The sequence below is a fragment of the Cetorhinus maximus genome, chromosome 21 (genome assembly GCF_964194155.1).
Source record: "Cetorhinus maximus chromosome 21, sCetMax3.hap1.1, whole genome shotgun sequence".
Classification (NCBI taxonomy): domain Eukaryota; kingdom Metazoa; phylum Chordata; class Chondrichthyes; order Lamniformes; family Cetorhinidae; genus Cetorhinus; species Cetorhinus maximus.
The window spans coordinates 12,413,991-12,434,169 of NC_135899.1; the positions used below are offsets into that span (position 1 = coordinate 12,413,991).

At 44.0% G+C, this 20,179-nt stretch overlaps 1 protein-coding gene across 1 annotated transcript in view; it reads left to right on the plus strand.

Moving 5' to 3' along the window:
- Positions 1-20,179, plus strand: part of LOC144695681 (large proline-rich protein BAG6-like) — a 92,376-nt gene that overhangs the window by 49,861 nt on the left and 22,336 nt on the right. Inside the window, exons 8-13 of the mRNA XM_078566618.1 lie at positions 2,134-2,405; positions 4,599-4,728; positions 6,388-6,582; positions 8,059-8,311; positions 8,655-8,717; positions 15,901-16,005. Of these exons, the coding sequence (XP_078422744.1) occupies positions 2,134-2,405; positions 4,599-4,728; positions 6,388-6,582; positions 8,059-8,311; positions 8,655-8,717; positions 15,901-16,005 (1,018 nt within the window). The remainder of the gene's footprint in view (positions 1-2,133; positions 2,406-4,598; positions 4,729-6,387; positions 6,583-8,058; positions 8,312-8,654; positions 8,718-15,900; positions 16,006-20,179) is intronic.

Below are 20,179 nucleotides of genomic sequence, written 5' to 3' on the forward strand. Positions count from 1 at the left end.
TTTACTCTCAAATGCTGCAATTTACTTGGCTTCAAGGATCACTTAATTGTAAACGTATTCCCTAATCGAAGATCCTTTTCACAAAAAACCCTCCCTCTTTACACGTTTTCAGTCCTGAATATAGTTTGTTATAGATTCGCCAATCAGCACAACCAACCTTTCAATCTTCAATCCGAAGCCCTGACACGCCCACCAGCAGATCCTCCTTTACCTTTCTTTGCACTGGCGAATAAAGCCCAAGTTTGTTCAGCCTCGCAATAACAACGACTTAAATTTATATAGCACCTTTAACAAAATAAGTCTCCCCAAGCGCATGGATTATAAAATGAAGTATGACATTGAATCACATATGGAGGTATTAGGTCAGGTGACAGAAAACTTGGTCAAAAAAGTAGGTTTTAAGGAGTGTCTGAAAGACAGAGTTAGAGTGGCAGAGGGTTTAGGTAGTGAATTTGAGAGCTTGGGGCCTAGGCAACAGAATGCACGGTCACCACTGGTGGAGCGATTAAAATCGGGGATACACAAGAGGTCAGAATTAGAGGAGCGCTGATATCTCTGAGGGGTGTGGGGCTGGAACAAATTGCAGAGAGGGAGGGGAGAGACCATGAGATTGTAGGAGCCTGTTAGGAAAGTAGACGGATATGGAGCAATTCAACAATGTGAAGGATGGCATTTTTGTGAAAAACATCAGAACAGATAAACTAGTAAATTTGTGTTCAGTGGAGCCAGCCTAGTATCCTTGCCTATGTAAAATAGCAGGTTTTGGTGCAGTTGATAAATTCCACTCAAGCTTTTTCTTGATGTAAAATAGAAGGGCATGAAGTCCACCCCCTCTGACTTTGCTCACTCTGAAGTGTTTGCATAGAATAAAACGTCTAGCTACTGTCACAGCCATCTGAATATTATATTCAGAAGGGGCCTCGGGAGGTTGATTATTTTGGAAATCAAGCAGAAACTTCATTTGTCTCTGTAGTTGGTTAGCTAAAAGTTTCATTCCATTTCTTAGATCATTGTTCTTCCAGGATCGAGCGCCTGAGTTCTGCTCCGATGGTCCCCTTGCTAGACACTCACTGCTACTGTTTAGCTCTGTTGCCTTCACCCCATGAGTTATTGGAGGGAGGGCCTGACATTTAATCCCTGTCACTACCTCATTGGGAACCATCATTATTTGCTTTGGGCTTGTTTTCTTTGCAGTCAGAGTAGAAAATGAAAGGCCCTTAAAGTTAAGCAGGTGGAAAGGTGATGGTGTTTAAAGTTGTAGGTGAATTTAAGATTTTATTTGTGGTGAGTTGCACTGCACGCGAAAGCCATAGCGGCAGCATCCATATAAATGTTAAAGACAGAGAGAGACACTTGGAAGCGAAAGCAAAAGCAAAATGCTGCAAATCCAAAATCGAATCATAGAATGATACAGCACAGAAGGAGGCCATTCACTCCATCCTACTCTTTAGTAGAGCTATCTAATTAGTTCCATTTCCCTGCTCTTTGCCCAGAACCTTGTAAATTTTTTCCCTTCAGGTATTTAGCCAATTCTGTTTTTAAAGTTCCTATCGAAACTGCTTCTACCAGCCTTTCAGTCGGTGCATTCCAGATCACAACTCTACATAGATTTTTTTCCCACCCGCCACCCCTGTTCTTTTGCCGATCACGTTAAATCGGTGTTCTCTGACCCTTCTGCCACAAAACAATTTTTTTCCTTACTTATTCTATTAAAACCACCCATGATTTTGATCACCTATATCAAATCTCCTCTTAACTTTCTCTGCTCTAAGGAGAACAATCCCAGCTTCTCCAGTCTCTTCACATAACTGAGGTCCCTCGTCCTGGCACCATTCTAATAAATAAAGGCAGAAAATGCTGGAAACGCTTAGCAGGTCAGGCAGCATCTGTGGTTAGAGAGAGAAAAACTGAGTTAACCTATCAAGCCTTTGAGCTTTCATCAGATGTATTTGGGAAGTAAGAATATTTAAACAATACAGAGAAGTGGTAAGGTCATTGCAAAGGATAACAAATTGGTGGAATAAAAATGGCTGCCTCTTGTTCATGTCACTTCAAGCAAGCCAGCGGTCAAGTATTGTCCATTCTGGTTATGGTTTCTGTAAGTAAAGCGCTGTTTTTAAAAACCTTTCCCAGGGTCATACAAATGGCACTCCGCAGGAGGCAGCGCAGAGCCCTGTGGGTACCACAAGCTTGCCGGGAGAACCTGTAGCACCAACCGCACCAGTAGCAGGAGAGACCATGGAGACGTCCAGCACAGAGCCCCAAGCAGCTGCGACTGTCCCGCCTCCAGAAGCTGCGGCAGAGGGTAGCTCCCAGGAGAGTACAAGCACATCAACAGCCACCGAACCCAATGTGGGCTCATCCTCAGCTACCACACAGACCGAAGAAGCTCCGCCTGGGCCCAAGTAAGTAGTCTTCTCACGAGGTTCGTTCAGGATTTCTCCCTCTATTTGTTTTGTGTGTAAAAAGTTAAACGGAAATGATAGTGTAGGACACGGGGCCTCTTGCCATAAGATGTCAGCATGGCTTAGTTGATAGAACTCTCATCTCTCAGATCAGAAGGTTGTGGGTTAGGCCCCACTCCAGGGACTTGAGCACAAGATCTAGGTTGACTGAGGGTAATTTGAGGGAGCACTGCATTGTCGGTCGTGCCGTCTTTCAGATGAGATGTTAAACGGGCCTGCCCTCTTGAGTGGACGAAAAAGATCCCGCAGTACTCTTTTAAAGGGGAACAGGGCAGTTCTGTCAGTGCCCTGGCCTATATTTATCCCTCAACCAACGTCACTTGAACAGATTATCTGGTCAGTTATCCCATATTAGGGAAATGCAACTCTCCTTTTTAAATGTGCTCCCTGTTTTGTTTTTTTGCATCTCTTATTGAAAATTCTGACACTTAATTTTGTGAAAATTGAGTTGAGATACTTTTTACCGCCCATTAATTTGGTAACAACATCTTATGACAAAGTGAAATATTATTGTTAACCCGGTACTAATGGGACAAGGGACACCACTTGAAACTGAATGAAAGTGCCAAAGTTAGAGCAAGCATCAGGAAAATCCTTGTTCTCACAGTCTTACATATGAAGCTGCCCTCTGGGCAGGGTATCAGAGTCAAAAGCCTAGGGATAGTTTTCTTTGGCAGATTCCTTTCCCTGTCGTGGTTTCATGATTATCATCACTGATATTAGCTTTTTATTCCAGCTTTATTAATTAGTTACATTCAGATTTCCCCAGCTGCCCTCATCTATCCAGAGCATTAATCCATGTCTCTGGACTACTAGCCCATAACATCACCACAATGCTACTGTTCCTTCATATATTACCATCTGTCAGCTCAGTAGTCACAATGACAACCAGTGAATTCATTCTAATGCTCTCGGTCCTGAACTAACCTCGTCGCTTCAGTTACCTGTATCCCTTTCTATGACAAGTCACCATTGATATTCTGTCCAGCACTTCCTTCGACTTCCTAAGCTTCATGTTCAATGTAACTCTGAATGCAGGACTCTCAAAGTTACTATAGCTATCTCTGTCCTTGACCCGTGTCCAACCCATCGCTGGTATCTTTCTCTGGCCTGTATAAGCATGGTTTCTTTTCCAGGTTGTGTTCTTGTAACATCATTCCTGATTCTTTGCAGTCTGGATCTCCCAGTGATCCTATCGACTAACTCCTCTCTGCCGTTTGTACCTTGTAACTTTTATTTGTGAAATGGTGCCTGGCATAAAAGGGAAAGGGGGAGGGGAATTTTTTTCTGGAAATTAGCAAGATAACTCAAATGCCTTCATTGATTCTGGGTGTTTGGAATTTACACTATAAAAATGGTTAGTGTATTTGTGACTTTTTTAAAATAATTGAATTTCTTTTAAAAATCCTTTGCAAAGTAGGAAACTTAGTGGTGAATGTAAAAGATGCTTGCCTTTATATAGCACTTTATAAAGCACTTTTCAGCCAATGATGTACTTTTTGAATTGTAGTCACTGTTGTGATGTAGGAAACGCAGCAGATAATTTGTGAACAGCACAACTGTGATCATGACTAAATTGTCCGTTTTTGTGATGTTGAGTGAGGCATGAGTGTTGGTCAGCTCCCCAGCTGTTTGGAAATAGTGCCAAGGGATCTTTTTCCAAACAGGCAGATGGGACCTCGGAAAGAAGGTACCACCAGTGGTGCAGCACTCCCTCAGTACTGTACTGGAGCATATGCCCTGATTTTTAAGCTCAAGTCCTGGAGAGGGACTTGAACCCCTGGTGACTCCGAGGCGAGAGTACTACCCACTGAGCCACTGCTGATTATAACCGTGACTATAAACCTGTACAATTAATTGAAGTTAATAAAGCTATTGTAGGAAATTGGTTCAAATCCTAGGGACTACAAGTTTAAAGATACGAAATTTAGGATTAAGAAGGGAACCTTTTCACCTGAAAGAAATAGTTATGAAATAAATAGCCTGGAAAGGGCATTGAAGCAGACCGTTTAATGGGGAAGGGCCTTGGAGAAAGGAAACTGGGAAATGTGGCGAGAAGATGGGTCAACTGGTTAAAGGGTGGGCTTGCTGTTCACAATTTTCACGCTCATTTGACTGCTTGCTCTATTTCAGCCACCCGTCCCCGACAGAGTACCTCGAGGTTCTGACCGAGCTCCAGAGGGTTGAGGCAAGACTGCAACCATTTGTGCAGCGATACCAGGAGATCCTGAGCACAGCCACAACTGCGGACTACAACAACAATGTACGGCCTCTGAATCGTAACATCCCTTTGCTCTTTTCTGCAGCTTTACCTGCTTCCAGCTTTCAAGCTTTCCACCAGGATAAGGGGTTGGCCATTTAGGGTCTGAGATGAGTAATTTCTTCACTCGGAGGGTAGTGCATCACAGAGCTGTGGATGCTCAGTCATTGACATATTCAAAACACAGATCGATAAATTCTTTGGGCACTAAGGAAACCAAGGGTGATGAGGAGTTGGGGATGGAGACAGTGGAGCTGATGTAGGAGTTCACCCGTGACTTTAATGAATGGAGAATTAGGCTTGAGGGTCCATATAGCCTACTCCTCCAATTTCTGATGTATGTTTATCAACTCCCCATTAGAAATTATCTATTCAACCAGGACTGGAATATTTATCAACAGGAGTAGGCCATTTGACCTATTCTGCCATTTACTAAGATCATGGCTGATCTGTAACCTAACTCGAAACACCTGCCTTGCTTCCATTTCCCTTCATACCCCTGGCTAGCAAATATTTGACCTCAGGTTAAAAATTCTTAATTGAATTATCACCTACTGCTTTTTGTGGGAGAGAGTTGCATGTTTCATCTACCCATTTATGTGAAGAAATGTTTCCTAACATGTCTCTTGAACCAGGCTCTGATTTAGAATTGTAGAATGGTTACAGCACAGAAGGAAGCCATCTGGCCTATCATGTTTATGCTGGCTCTCTGTAAGAGCAACCCTCACCTGGCCTCACTCCTGTGCCTTTTCCTCATAATCCTGAAAAAAAAAAATTCTTCAGATCATTAGCCAATTCTCTTTTGAATTAAATCTGCCTCCACCTTGCCCTCAGCGCATTCAGACCCTACACAGTCACTGCATAAAAAAGATTTTCCTCATGTCACCATTGCTTCTTTTGCCAATCACAAATCGGTATCCTTTGGTTCTCAGTCCATGCGCCAACGGGAACAGTTCCTCCCAGTCAATTCTGTCCAGACCCCTCATGATTTTGAACACTGAAGATAAGGCAGCCTTGTCCAAGGTTCCCCCACCAGCAGAAAATGTTTCTTTCTTAAATACCCTATCATTTTCTTTCAAAATCTTAAAAAGCACAATCAAATCACCCCTTGACCTATATTTCAAGGAATGCAGCATTTGCAAAATAGTTGTACACAAATTATGCTCCCCCACACCCTGTCCTCCCTGCACTTTGATGGTTTAGTTGCTAAATTCAGTGTCCCCTTTGTATCAAGGCTGTCCAGCTCTGCCTGGTCAGTGAGGAATTGCTCCTGTCAGTTTTTATAAGGGTATCCCATGTCCTATCATACAAAGGCACAGCCTGATGTAGCATCACAGGCCTTGATGGTCTTACATTGGACCCCTAGCCTGCGTTAGCTGATCTCATTGGAGCTGGTAATTAAGAGTGTTGTGATTGTATTTCAATCAGCTAGCTAGCCCCCTACCTGGAGATGTGCATGCCTGAATTGCCTTTTGGTCTCCTATTCGAAGGATTGTCACTTGGGGCAGGGTATTGTATGAGAGTTGCATCTATGTGGAACTGTACGTTCCTGAGAATAGCCAGCACCTTTCGAGAGAACTGGGGGCCGGGAAAAATAAGATGAATGATGTTTGTGTAGCATTGTTTATTTATTGTAGCCTTTTTCACTCTTCCTTCCTACAGATTGAAGGCAGAGAAGAAGACCAGAGAATCATCAACCTTGTCGGAGAAGCCCTCCGTTTCTTGGGCAACACCTTTGTGGCTCTGTCTGACCTCCGGTGTAACCTGGCGGCTAATACTCCCCGTCACCTGCATGTGGTGAGGCCGATGTCCCATTATGCTTCACCTGTGGTGCTGCAGCAGGCTGTGCCCATTCAGGTGAGTTACTACACACTGGCTGTTAGACCTGCGCAGGAGTGCAGACCAGTCAGTCAGAGTAACGGGGCTTGGGACATCCTGGAAGTGCCTTTGTCTGTGAATGCTCTATCTCATGTGGTACTAAGTGTTTTTGACCAACATGGTCCCAGGAAAAATTTCTGTCTTAAGGCGTGAAGCTTGCACCCAGTACTTGGATCTCCCATGTCCGAACCTACCCGGTGAGGTTTGTTTCTCTGCCACAGCCTTGAAAGGACATAATCGAAGTCACAAATGACATCATCTTTCACTGTGATATAATATCCCATCTCAGCCCAGAGGAACAGGCCATCCAGCCCCTCGTTTTTGTGATAATTGGACAGCTCCATCTATTTCTACTGACACTAGCTTTTTATTCCCACCTTTTTTTTTAAAGAGCCTTGTTCACTTTGAGGAACAAACAATAGCTTTGTTTGTTTATAAACCATCAGCACAAAGGCATGACCATTACCAAAACAGTGTTTGAGGAAGCCAGTGTATGTAAATTTGACACATTAGGTTCCTAGCCCTTTTGAACCGCCTTTACCTTCTGAACAGAAGTGAGCAACATTCTTTCCAGCAACTTATGATACTGAAATAGGTTAACTTCTCAACATTTTTCTCCTTTTCAAGAGATTGCAGCATTAATCTAGCTACCTACCGGGTTTACTGATTGCAGTCAAGATGGCAGCAGTGGAGGGAGCTCTGGTTTAAGGAGGGCAAAAATCAACCAGTCTCTCAGCTTCCAGCCATCACGTAGTGTCCTTTGGTGGGAAGTGTAATTGTGTGTCAAAAACGAACTTTGATCTTTAATGGCCCCCTGTTGATAACCTAACATTGTCTCAGTTCTTGGATGGAGACTGGGGAGAGATGTGTCGGCACCTGGCATCCATTTTATTGCACGTCAGCATAAAGCTTCATTTCAGGAGTGGAGGGGAGAAAATTGGACACTGGGACAGTGGATTGATGGTATGTGCCCTGGAAGACTTTGAAGGGTGCATCTACATTGACCAAGTCATACAACCTCTCAAGCAGTCTGTTCCGCTGTTCAATACCATGGCTGATCTTTCGCATCAGTTGTGCTTTCCCACCTTTTCCCCTATCCTTCAATTCACTTAGTGCCCAAAAATCTATTGATCTCTGATTTGAATATATTCAACAACTGAGCATTCCCATCTCTCAACAAGAGAATTCCAAAGATTGACAATCTTCTGACTGAAGGTATTAATCCTCATCTCAGTCCTAAATGGTCAACCCCATATCTTGAGATTATGACTGTTATTTTGAGACCCTCCTTTCGGGGGAAAGGGTTAAGGCAGAGTACTTATGCATTGATGGTGGGGAGGGGGAGTGCTTCTGTTCTTGGTGGACCACTTAAAAAGGGAGTGCGTTATTCTGCAACCTTGCTGAGCTGCCACACGTGCTCCCCGATACTAAAATTACAACTTTTCGTCCTTTCAGCAGATCAATGTTGGAACAACAGTCACCATGACGACCAATGGCAGCCGGGCACAACACAATGCCGAGGGGCAGACAGCAGCCTCACCGACCGCCAGTGCAACTCCTGCTGCCCAACCGCAGGGCACAGAGTCGCGGGAAGTGCCGGAGACCCAAGGCTCGCAGGCTCAGACCCAGACTCCGCATCCCCGGGTCATCCGCATCACGCACCAAACCATGGAGCCCGTTGTCATGATGCAGATGAATCTGCAAGGAGGTATGGTCGAGGTATTGCAAGGGCTCAGAGGTGCCCATCAGGGATTTTTGGTTGCCTTTATCCAGCACTGTTCTAGGACCTGAATTTAAACCCAGATTTGAGAGCAAGGGGATATATGTAAGCAAAAAAATTGTTTCAGACTTGCCCCTATTGCGTGCAGAGTAGTCCTTCTGATGTCCAAATTCGGAACATTGAAGGGCTGACCCCCATCTTGTTACGCATGGGGCATGCTGACGGTGTTTTTGCCTTGCTTGACATTGTCCCATATCAGCTGTATAATACTGAATGTGTCTAAAAGGTGTTGTTTTATTCCCTTGGTTCTTTTTTTTTGTTCTCTGGACAGATTCTGCGACGACTGGGAACGCTTCTGCAGCTGCCTCATCTGCAGCCGGGAGTGCTGGACCAGGTAATGGCCTAGCTCGTGCAATAACGTGACTGCAGAAAATTCCTCCTGCTTCCCCATCAAAAGAGTTGGATATTACTGGAGGGCCAAAACATGTCTGTCAGCAGCTGAGGAGAAAGTTGAAAACAAAAACAAAAATACCTGGAAAAACTCAGCGGGTCTGGCAGCATCTGTGGAAGGGAGCACAGTTAACATTTCGAGTCCGCATGACTCTTCAACAGAACTCTCTGTTCTGTTGAAGAGTCATGCGGACTCGAAGCGTTAACTGTGCTCCCTTCCACAGATGCTGCCAGACCTGCTGAGTTTTTCCAGGTATTTTTGTTTTTGTTTTCGATTTCCAGCGTCCGCAGTTTTTTGCTTTTATCTTGAGGAGAAAGTTGGTTCAGTGTTCTCCATAGTTTGAGTGAAACAAAAAAAACTTGCATTTATAAAGCGCCTTTCATGACCTCGGGGTACCCCATATCACATGACAGCCAGTTAAGTACTCCTCGCAAGTTCATATTCATCCTTCGAGGTGAAGATGACACCCGGAAGGTTCTGCTGCAAATAGGACAGGATACTGCAGATAATTGAGTTTTGGATGAGTTGCTGGCTTGGGATTTCCTCTCGTGTTTTTCCTCTGCTTCTGCTATGTACTTCTTCTGAAGGAGACCGCACTTTTTTATTTAGTTGCACCAGGTGCAGTGATCCTAGGTGAGCTGCTTCAAGAACTCGAAGTTGATACCAAAACTTCTAAGTGAAGCCTTCAGAGTGCCCTTGCAGTGCTTTCATTGATTATACTGAGAGGCATGACCCGGACTCCATAAAATATTCACTTTGGTAAGCGAGTATCAGGCATTCTGGCTACATGTCCAGTCCAACTCGGTTGTGACTGTCTCAATATGGTGTGGATGCTTGGCATGCCATCTCGGGTGAGCACCGCAGTGTCTGGTATTCTGTCCTGCCATCTGATCTTCGGAAGCTTCTGAGGGCAGCTCAGCTGAAAGTGGTTGCCATGATGCTGGTACACAATCCAAGTCTCAAACGTAGAGCAGAGTGACAGGACTATTGCTCTATAGACTTTCGGTTTGGTAGGCAGAGATCTTCCTCTTCATTCTCAAAATGATATCCGAAGCCTGCCAAAGGCTGCATTTGCTTTGCAATTCTTGCATGTGTCTCGTCATCAATATAAACAGTTTGAGAGAGTGTGCTTCCGAGATACGTGACCTTATCCACTCATTATAGTTCTGGCCATGGACTGAAACTTTTGGCTCAGGATAAGGCTTTCCTGGAGCAGGCTGCTACATTACTTCAGTTTCCTTTGTGCCGATACAAGGCCGAAGTTGTTGCATGCATTAGAGGACAAGACAAAGCTACGTTGCATGTCCTGCTCTGAACCAGCAGCTAGTGCATAGTCATCAGCAAATAAGAAATTGCAAAGTATGATCTTGGAGACCTTGGCCTTTGCTTGGCGTTGTCTCAGATTGAGCAGCTTCCCATCCAAATGATGTCTGACTTCACTGCCACGATGTGGGGAGAGTGAGAGCTGTACTGTTGGGGCAGTCTTCATCTGAACCACACTGGGTCCATTGTTCTGGCGAGTCATGTAACTAGGGTGGTAGAGAGGACTTTAAACTAAATAGTGGGACTGAGGGATCAGATGCAAGAAAATGTGATAAATTAAAGAGAGGGGGCAGGGCAAGAGAGAAAGGTAGCAATGAGGGAAATGATTATCTGTGTAAAGCTAGAGGTTGCTAAAATAATGAAAAGACAATTATAGGCACCCTATCTGCGCACAGCATTCGCAACAAGGTAGATGAATTGATTCCTCAAATAAAGTAACGTGACTACAGGGTGACCAAGACTGGGAACTGAATGTTCGAAAGTATTTGACATTTAGGAAGGATAGACAAAAGGAAAAGGAAGTGGAGTAGCACTGTTAATAAAGGATGGGATCAATACATTACTGATAGACAATCTTGGATTGGAAAATCAAGTTATAGAATCAGTTTGGGTGGAGCTAAGAAATAGCAAGGGGCAGCAAACATTGGTAGGTGTTGTTTATAGGCCACCAAACAGTAGTAGTAATGTAGGGCATGGTATAAATCAGGAAATTAGAGGTGCATATAACAAGGGTTATATGGGTTATACCAAGGGGCGTTCAATCTCCATATAGACTGGGTGAAGTTAATTAGAAGTAATGCTGTGGAGGATGAATTCCTGGAATGTATACGGGATGGTTTTCTAGAACAGTATGTTGAGAAACCAGCTAGAGAGTAGGCCATTTTAACAAAGAAAAGTACAGCACAGGAACAGGCCCTTCGGCCCTCCAAGCTTGCGCTGATCATATTGCCCGTCAAACTAAAACATTTTGCACTTCCAGGGTCCGTATCCTCTATTCCCATCTTATTCATGTATTTGTCAAGCTGCCTCTTAAACACCACTATCGTACCTGCTTCCACCATCTCCTCTGGCAGCGATTTCCAGACACTCACTACCTTTCTGCGTAAAAAAACTTGCCCCGCACATCTCCTCTAAAGTTTTCTCCTCTCACCTTAAATCTATGTCCCCTAGTAATTGACTCTTCCACCCTGGGAAAAAGCTTCTGACTATCCACTCTGTCCATGCCACTCATAATTTTGTAAACTCAATTGTCACTCCACCAGAAGTTATAGGCCATAATAAGGAATAGGGAAATAGCAAAGAAAACGAAACAAATACTTTGTGTCTAGGAAGACAAATGGTACGTTGGTCTTTATTACAAGAGGATTTGAATGCAGGAGTAAAGAAGTCTTGCTGCAATTGTATAGGGCCTTGGTGAGACCGCACCTGGAGTATTGTTTTGGTCTCCTAACCTGAGGAAGGATATACTTGACATAGAGGGAGTGCAAAGTGTTCACCAGACTGATTCCTGGGATGGCAGGATTTTCCTACGAGGGCAGATTGAGGAGACTGGGCCTATATTCTTCAGTGTTTAAAAGAATGAGAGGTGATCTCGTTGAAGTATACAAAATTCTTACAGGGCTCAACAGGGTAAATGCAGGAAAGATGTTTTCTCTGGCTGGTGTGTCTAGAACCAGGGGACACCCTCTAAGAATAAGAGGTAGACCATTTAGGACTGAGATGAGGAATGGCGGAGCAGGCTCAAGGGGCCAAATGGAAGGCATCAGAGAGCGTGGCAGTGATGGAACATGCTGGCGAGGATTGGTGCTACTGCCAAACCCTGTTTAACTCCATTAGTGACAGGAAATGGGTCAGAAGACTTGCCATCGTCTAGGACATGCACAAGCATGCCTTCATGGAAATGTTGAACCAGTGTGATGATTTCTCAGGTCAGCAGGATTTTTCCATTACATTACAAAGGTGGTGTAGAGGCCCATTCCTCCTCGGGCTGTCTAACTGAAAACACCATAGCAGTGGTTCCTTGATCTTTTCTGAAACTGCACTGACTCTCTGCCAGCAAATCCTGGTCGAGATGTTGCGCTAAGCAGTTCAGAAGGATTCTGGTGAAATTTTTGTCAGCAATGTGGAGGAGTGAGATTCCTCTATGATTGTTGCAAGATTGGTGAGTTCCTTTCCACTCGTACAGATGCAACTGCTCCCTTACATCCTTCTTGCAGGTTAGACACAGTGAAGGAAATGCAGTAGCCAATTTGCACACAGCAAGCTCCCACAAACAGTAATGTGGTAATGACTGGATTATCTTTCTCTATAGCGTTATTGGTTGAGGGATAAATGTTGACCAGGGCAATGGGGAGAATTCCCTTGATCATCATCAAAATAGTGGCCTTGGGAACTTCAGCATCCACTTGAGAGAGCAGATGCTTGCCTTTTTTTTTTGAAAAAGAAATCCTGCACTGGCGCCTTTTCTTCTTTACTGCTGTGTGTTAAGATCTTGTGACATCAAGTCTTTGGAACATTGCATTTTGCAGAACGTTTCTTTGTGATATGTTGACCGACTTCTAGAGTTACGTTTTCCTTTAGTATAAAGTTGAAACAATCCATCCTAAATGCTGTTTGGGGCCGAGTGGCTGTATTGTGACCTTGTTCCCTTCTTCGGAGTTAATAAGTACTGCTGGCCAATCCTCAGTTGTTAGTGATTGCAGCTGCACTGAAAATGTAGCTCAGTGCTGCTGTCAGGCACTAATTCCTCTCAGTCAACACTGTTTGTTATTATCTGTACTGATAGCGCAGCTTGTCATGCAGCGATGTTTATTAATTCCTCCCTGTCAGCACCTTTGTGAATTCTTTCCCACATTGGATTCAGTAACTGAAATGAAGCAAAACAAAACTCAAGGCTATCTACTTAATCAGAATTCTTTTTATTGTTTTCTTTCTAATAATCACTGTCCTGTTCCACTGAGATTGGTTGATGAGAAGAAATCAGCTCCCAAGAAGGGAGCCAAGAAAGCCTTAAAGAAACTGGCGGCAAGAAGTGGCGAAGGTCGAGGAAGGAGAGTTACTCCATCTACATCTACAAAGTGATGAAGCAGGTTCACCCTGACACCGGTATCTCGTCCAAGGACATGAGCATCATGAACTTGTTTGTGAACGATATTTTCGAGCGCATTGCGGGCGAGGTGTCCTACATGGCCCATTACAACAAGCGCAGCACCATCAACTCCCGGGAAATCCAGACCGTCGTGCGCCTGCTGCTGCCCAGGGAACTGGCCAAGCACGTCGTGTCGGAAGGGACAAAGGCGGTGACTAAGTACACCTGCTCCAAGTAAAACCTCTTAATGGACCGAAAAACACATTCAAAATACAATCTATCTGACAAGAGTGAATCTATGTGTCAATGTGGGAAATTGTCCGGGTGTGTCCTGTTCACCAAAAGCAGAACAAATCAAATCCAGTCAACTGCTGCCCTTATCAGTCTACTCTTGATCATCAGAAAAGTGATGGAAGAAATCACTGACCGTGCTATCAAGTGACACTTGTACAGCAAAACATGCTCACCAATGCGCAATTTGGGTTCCGCCAAGGGCGTTTGGCTCCAGACTTCATTATAGCTTTGGTCCAAACATGGACAAAAAGAGCTGAATGCAAGAAGGGAGGTCAGCGTGACTGCCCTTGGCATCAACTGCCCTTGACTGAGTGTGGCATCAACGAGCCCTAGCAGAACTGAAGGCAATGGCAACCTACACTGGTTGGAGTCATATCCAGCGCAAAGAAACATGGTTGCGATTGTTGGAGGCCAATCATCCTGGACATTGCTGCAGGACTTCTTCAGTTAGTGTCTTAGGCCCAACCATCTTCAGCTGCTTCATCGATGACCTTTCCTCCAACATAAGGACAGAAGAGAAGGAAGGGTGTTCGGTGATGAAGCTTGGGCTGATAAGTGGCAAGTAGCATTCTGTGGGAGAATAAAATACATCTACAGGATAACAAAGGGTTAAGTGGTTAAACCATAGTGGAATACTACAACGAAGTCTCCTTGCACCAGTAGCAGACAAACCTGCGCTGTCAGCTATTGTGAAGGAAGAAAAACAAGTATCATAAACAAACTACCAAGAGTCCTTGAAACAAAGTTAGGAGGTCTGTTATCAGCACATGAGACAGGGCCTAAGAGTGCTCACTCCATTTTCCGCGACACATTCATGTTGCACAAGTGCCAGGCAATGACTGTTTCCAACAAGAGAGAATCTAACCAAATCCCCTTGACATTCAATGGCATTACCATCACTGAATCTCCCACTATCAACGTCCTGAAGGTTACCATTAACCAGAAACTGAACTCGACCAGCTATATAAATACTGTGGCTGCAAGAGCAGGTCAGAGGCTGGGAATTTTGTGGCGAGTAACTCCACCACCTTACTCCCCAAAGTCTTTTCACCATCTACACATCTTAAGTCAAGAGTGTGAAGGAATACTGTCCACTAGTCTAGATGAGTGCAGCTTCAACAACAAAAGAAGCTTGACACCATCCAGGACAAGGCAGCCCACTTGATTGGCATCCCATCCATCACCTTAAACATTCACTCCCTCTAGTGGCAGCAGTGTGCACCATGTACAAGATGTACTACAGCAACTTGTCAAGGCTCCTTCGACAGCACACGACCTCTTCCAGTTAGCACGTCAAAGGAAGCGGGTGCATGGGAATACAGCCACCTGCAAGTTCCCTCCAAACCAGAAACCATCCTGACTTGGAAATATATCGCCGTTCCTTCACTGTTGCTGGGTCAAAATCCTGGAACTCCATTCCTAACAGCTCGGTGGGTGTATTTGCACCAGATGGACTTGAAGCAGTTCAAGAAAGCAGCTCACCACCACCTCAAGGGCAATTAGGATTGGTTAATAAATGCTGGTCTAGCCAGCGACGCCCACATCCCATGAAAAAAAACAAATTTTCAAACAATCACATACAAATGACAAGAGCACTCATCCCTTTGCCTTTAGATTTCAGAGATTTCTATACTAATATTAGAAATGAACATGCAAGGAAAGGCTGTCACCTGGTTTTTGCTCGTGTGGTAGGTATTGATGTCAAGATGATAATATTAATTCCAACCCTTCCCCGGTCACCCAGAATGAATTAAAATAAGATACCCCCCCGTGACAGGGAAGGACTGAGTCCTGGTAAAGTCAGTGCATTCGCATCCACCCTTCAGCTCAAAATTGGAATGACTAACTTCCATAACCCAAGAGGTTTTTTCCTCTTAGTGTTAAGATTTGGCTTGAGGTTATTCCCTGCAAAATCCCCCCCCACCCCCACGCTCACCATCATTTCCCTCTCGTCTTTGAAAGCTACCTTCATGGCCTCACCCTGCCCTATTTCTGTAGCATCCTCCAGCCAAACAACCTTCCAAGATCTCTGCTCCCCCACCCCTCCCACCTACAATTCTGACCCCTTGCACATCCTAGGTTTTAATCACTCCACTAGTGGTGGCTTTGCCTTCTGCTGCCTAGGGTCTAAGCCCTGGAGTCCCTTCTGAACCCTTGCCATCTTGTTACTTTACTCTCCTCCTCTGTAGAATGCTGCTTAAGACCTACCTCTTTGACCAGAGTTTTGGTCATGTGTCCTAATATCTCTGTCAAATATTGTGTGACGATTGGCATCACTTTACAAGTTGAAAGGCGCTATACAAATGCAACTTGTTAAACATCTGCAATGAAAACTTTACCTTGTAAGCATATATTATTTGCCACTGTGCTAATGTTACACCCTGAGCATGACCTCTAACTTCAGTACCTTTTCTTGTTCAGGTGCTATGCCCCACATTCAGATCCCAGGGATAACACCTGAATTCATGCAGACCATCATGCACCAGATTACGCAGCAGGCAATGGCAGCAGCTGGCGCGAGCTCAGGTACAGCGGCGGAGCAGTTGCCTGAAATGAAACATGATACTTGACTTTGTAAATGGGGGGGGTGGAATTGACTACAAAAGCAAGGAAGATCTCTGGCGAGCCCTCAGCTAGCGAATGGGTCCAATTCTGGGAAGGGTGCCAAGGCTCGGTACTGAGGAGGTTTACTGGGATGATACCTGGGATGAGAGAATTCAGTTACGTGGAAAGATTGGAGAAGCTAGGATTGTTCTCTTTAGAGTAGAGAGAGTTGAGGGCAGACCTAGAAGCGGTGTTTAAAACTATGAGGGACTCTGATATAGTTGGGCACAGCAGTTTTTAACCTGACAAGTGAGTCGGTAACCTGAGGTCATAGATTTAAAATAATTGGAAAAGAATTGGAAGGGAAATGAGGAGAAATTTCTTCACGCAGAGGGTTGTTAAAATCTGGAACACAATTGTGGTGGGATTATTCGATAGTAACTTCCAAAAGGCAATGGGACATGTACTCGGAGGGGACTATTTTGCTGGGTTATGGGAAAACAGCTGGGACTAAATTGGACAGCTCTTTTAAAGAGCCGGCAAGACCCTAATCGGCCGAATGGCTGCCTTCGTCATCGTAAGATTCTTACAAATGCACAGCAGATGTATTAAACTGCACTGTGAATGGTTAATATAGATAGCTGTAGGGATGTGTAGTGAGAGCACATGGGAAAATAGTTTTGAGTCGGCGTATGTTATGCAATCCACTCTAATGGGAAAGGAAGTAATTGTGGGACATGTGGTGTGATTATTGTGAAACCATAATTTTTTTTTCCCTAAAGGACATTTTGAGAGATTGGATGAGGAGCATTTTACACGTTAATATTGCAGTTCACATCACAATGAGCAAAATCCTGTCTCTAATGTTTGGCATTATCTTTAGCACCCAATCAAGTGTCTCCGGAATGTCACAACACTCGGTTGTCATGTAGGCCAATGTAGGACTCACTTGTAAAAACATAAGAAATAGGAGGAAGAGTAGACCACACAGCTCCTTGAGCCTGCTCTGCCATTCGGTATGATCGTGGCTGACCTTCTGCCTCAACTCCACTTTCCCACCCTCTTCCCATATCCCTTGATTACCTAAGGGACCAAACGCTTTCTGTTTCAGCTTTAAATATATTCAGCAATAGAGCATCCACAACACTGGGGTAGACACTTACAATGATTTACAGCCCTCTGGGTGAAGGAATCTCTCCTCATCTCAGTCCTAAATGACCAATCACCTATTCTCAGACTCTGTCCCCAGAAGGGGAACAACCTCTGCCTGTCCTGACAAGCCCCTTCATAATCTTTTATGCTTCAATGAAATCACCTCTTTTTCTTCTAAAATCTAGATAGTATAGGCCCAGTTTATTTAGCCTCTCGTCATTGGACAACCCTCTCATCCCAGGAACCAATGTGGTGAAATAAAAACAGAAAATGCTGGAAGTATACTCCATGTTAGGCAGCATCTGTGGAGAGATGAACCAATTTAACGATTCAGGTTGATTATCTTTCATCGGAATTAGTGAACCTGCTGAATATTTCCAGCATTTCTGTTTTTATTTCAGTTTCCCAGCATCTGCAGTATTTTGTTTTCATATTATTGTTTCTCCTGTCATCTGAAAGACCAGCATTTACTTTAGCTACTCTCCTTTTTATATACTTCTAAAAGCTCTTACGTCTGTTTTTATATTCCTGGCTGTCTTATTCTCACTCTGTTTTCCTTTTTATCGACTTTTTAGTGGCCCTTTGCTGGTTTCTAAAACACTCCAAATCCTCGGGCTTACTATTCTTTGCACCATTAAGCTGCTTCTTTTAATTTGTACTGTAACCTGTTAATACTGTAATCTAATGCTATCCTACAATTTCCCAGTTAGTCATGGATGGATCATTTTTGGCTGAATTTTTGTTTTTTAACGGAGTGGATTCTTGTTAAACATTTTGAATCATTTCTTTGAATATTTCCTAATGTTTATTTACTGCCATACCTTTCAGTCTATTTACCCCATCAACCTTAGCCAGTTCTCCCCTCTCCCTATGTACTTGGCTTTTTTGAAGATTCTTGCTTGGGACTGGAGTGCGTCACTTACAACTGAACTCCATATTAAGTTCGGTTTTCCCAGATGATCTTTTACTGTGAGATTACTAATTAAACCTGCCTCATTGCACATTATTAGACCTAAGATCGCTTTATTCTTAGTTGGTTCCATAATGTATTATTTCGGGGAACTGTTGCGAATGGATTCTACAAACCAGATCACCTTTGCCAATTTGATTTGCCCAATGTATATGGAGATTAAAATCCCCCGCTTTTGTTCAAGCTCCAATTATTTCTTGCTTAATGCGCTGTCCAACAATATAATTATGGTTAGGGGGCCCATAAAATAACCCACCAGTGTTTTCTGCTCCTTGTAATTCCAAATCTCCAGCCATGCTAATTCTGTTTCCTGATCTCCTGAACCAAGATCTCACTACTTATCCTGATGTCATTCTTTATTATCAGAGCTACTCCTTTTTTGTTCTGAGTTTTCAAAATTTGTATACCCTGAAACATTTATTTCCCAACCTTGGTCACCTTGTAACCAAGATCTAAACCATTTATTTCTATTTGTGCCACAAGCCCATCTAACTTATTGCAAATGCTTTGTCCATTCAGATAAAGAACCTTTCATTTTATTTCTTACTACCATTCTTTGCATGGACCTTATTTGCTGTTGCACTATTATCAAATTCTGACCCATCCTGTCTCGCTCTGCTTGACTTTAGCCAAATTGCTGCACTACTCAATTGCCTAGATTTTTCCCTTTATATTTCTAAATCCCCCTTCACCTGACCCCACATGGCCCCCCCCACTTTAGTTTAAAGCCTTTTCCACAGTTCTGATTCGCCAGGATGTTGATCGCACCCCCCAACAGAAGAGCTCCCTCTTTCCCTAGTAGTGGTGCTTGTGCCACATGAATTGAAACCCCTTACTCCCACACCACTCTTTGAGCCATGTGTTTAATTCTCTAATCTGCTTGACCCCACGCCAATTGGTACGTGGTTCAGGTAACAATCTGAAGATTATTACCTTCGAGGCTCTGCATTTTAATTTGGATCCTAACTTCTCAAATTCTCTCAACAGAACATCATTCCTAGTTCTGCCTATGTCATTGGTTCCTACATGGATCACGATAACTGGGTTCTCCTCCTCCCACTACAAGTTCATCTCTAGCCACAGGGAGTTGTTCTTAACTCCTGCACTGGGGAGGCAACACAATCTTTGGCGCTCCCGGTTGCAGTTGCAGAGAACTGTATTATCGCCTATCACTGCCACGCTCGTTTTCGCTTGCCTACTTGCACAGCCTCCTGCACTGTGCTGCTGTAGCCAAGTTTGCAGATGTATCTGCAACCCTCGTCCCTCATCTACACAGATAGCAAGTACCTTGTACTTTAGTTAAAGCCGAGGGCCGAGGCTCCTCCATCACTACATCCTGGATCCCTGATTCAGAGTCTCACCTTCCTGTCCCTGACCATTGACCAACTCTTTAAAAAAAACAAAAATTTTTTAACCTAAGGGTGTGACTGCCTTGCCGAACAAAGTGTTCAGGTATCTCTCCACTTCCTAATATCCCTCAGTGTCTGCGGTTTGAGGACCAGCTCAACAATTCTGAGCCAAAGTTGCTGGAACTGAAGACGCTTACCACAGATATGATTGTCCGGGAATACAGTGCATTCTGCAAATTCCCTCGTTGCAGCCACAGCACACCACCAGCCCTGCGTGTCAGTCTAACCCTATTTATTTATTTGATTTACTAACTAGTTACTAATTAAATAATAGCAAGTTACATTCTCCTAGCTTGGAGACAAAAGCCAAACACTCATCAGATACTGAAGGTAAAACAAAAAGAATTAAAAGCAATACCATCCTCCCTCTGCAGCAAATTCCCACTTTGCACCCAAATTCCTGACTTTAGCACCCTGTTTACAAAGCACTGTGTTCGCCAATTACTCCGTGATTCACATGCTTCAGAGCACAGCAAGAGGCCACACTTGGGTGATTGAACAGTTAATCTGTTTGCATTTGGGAGAAAGATGGCACTGGAAGAACTCGCTACATGTCCGTGAAAAGCACTTTCAGACATTAAGCGTTTACCTGAGCTATAAGAGCAGGCAGACAGTCTCCTTCAAA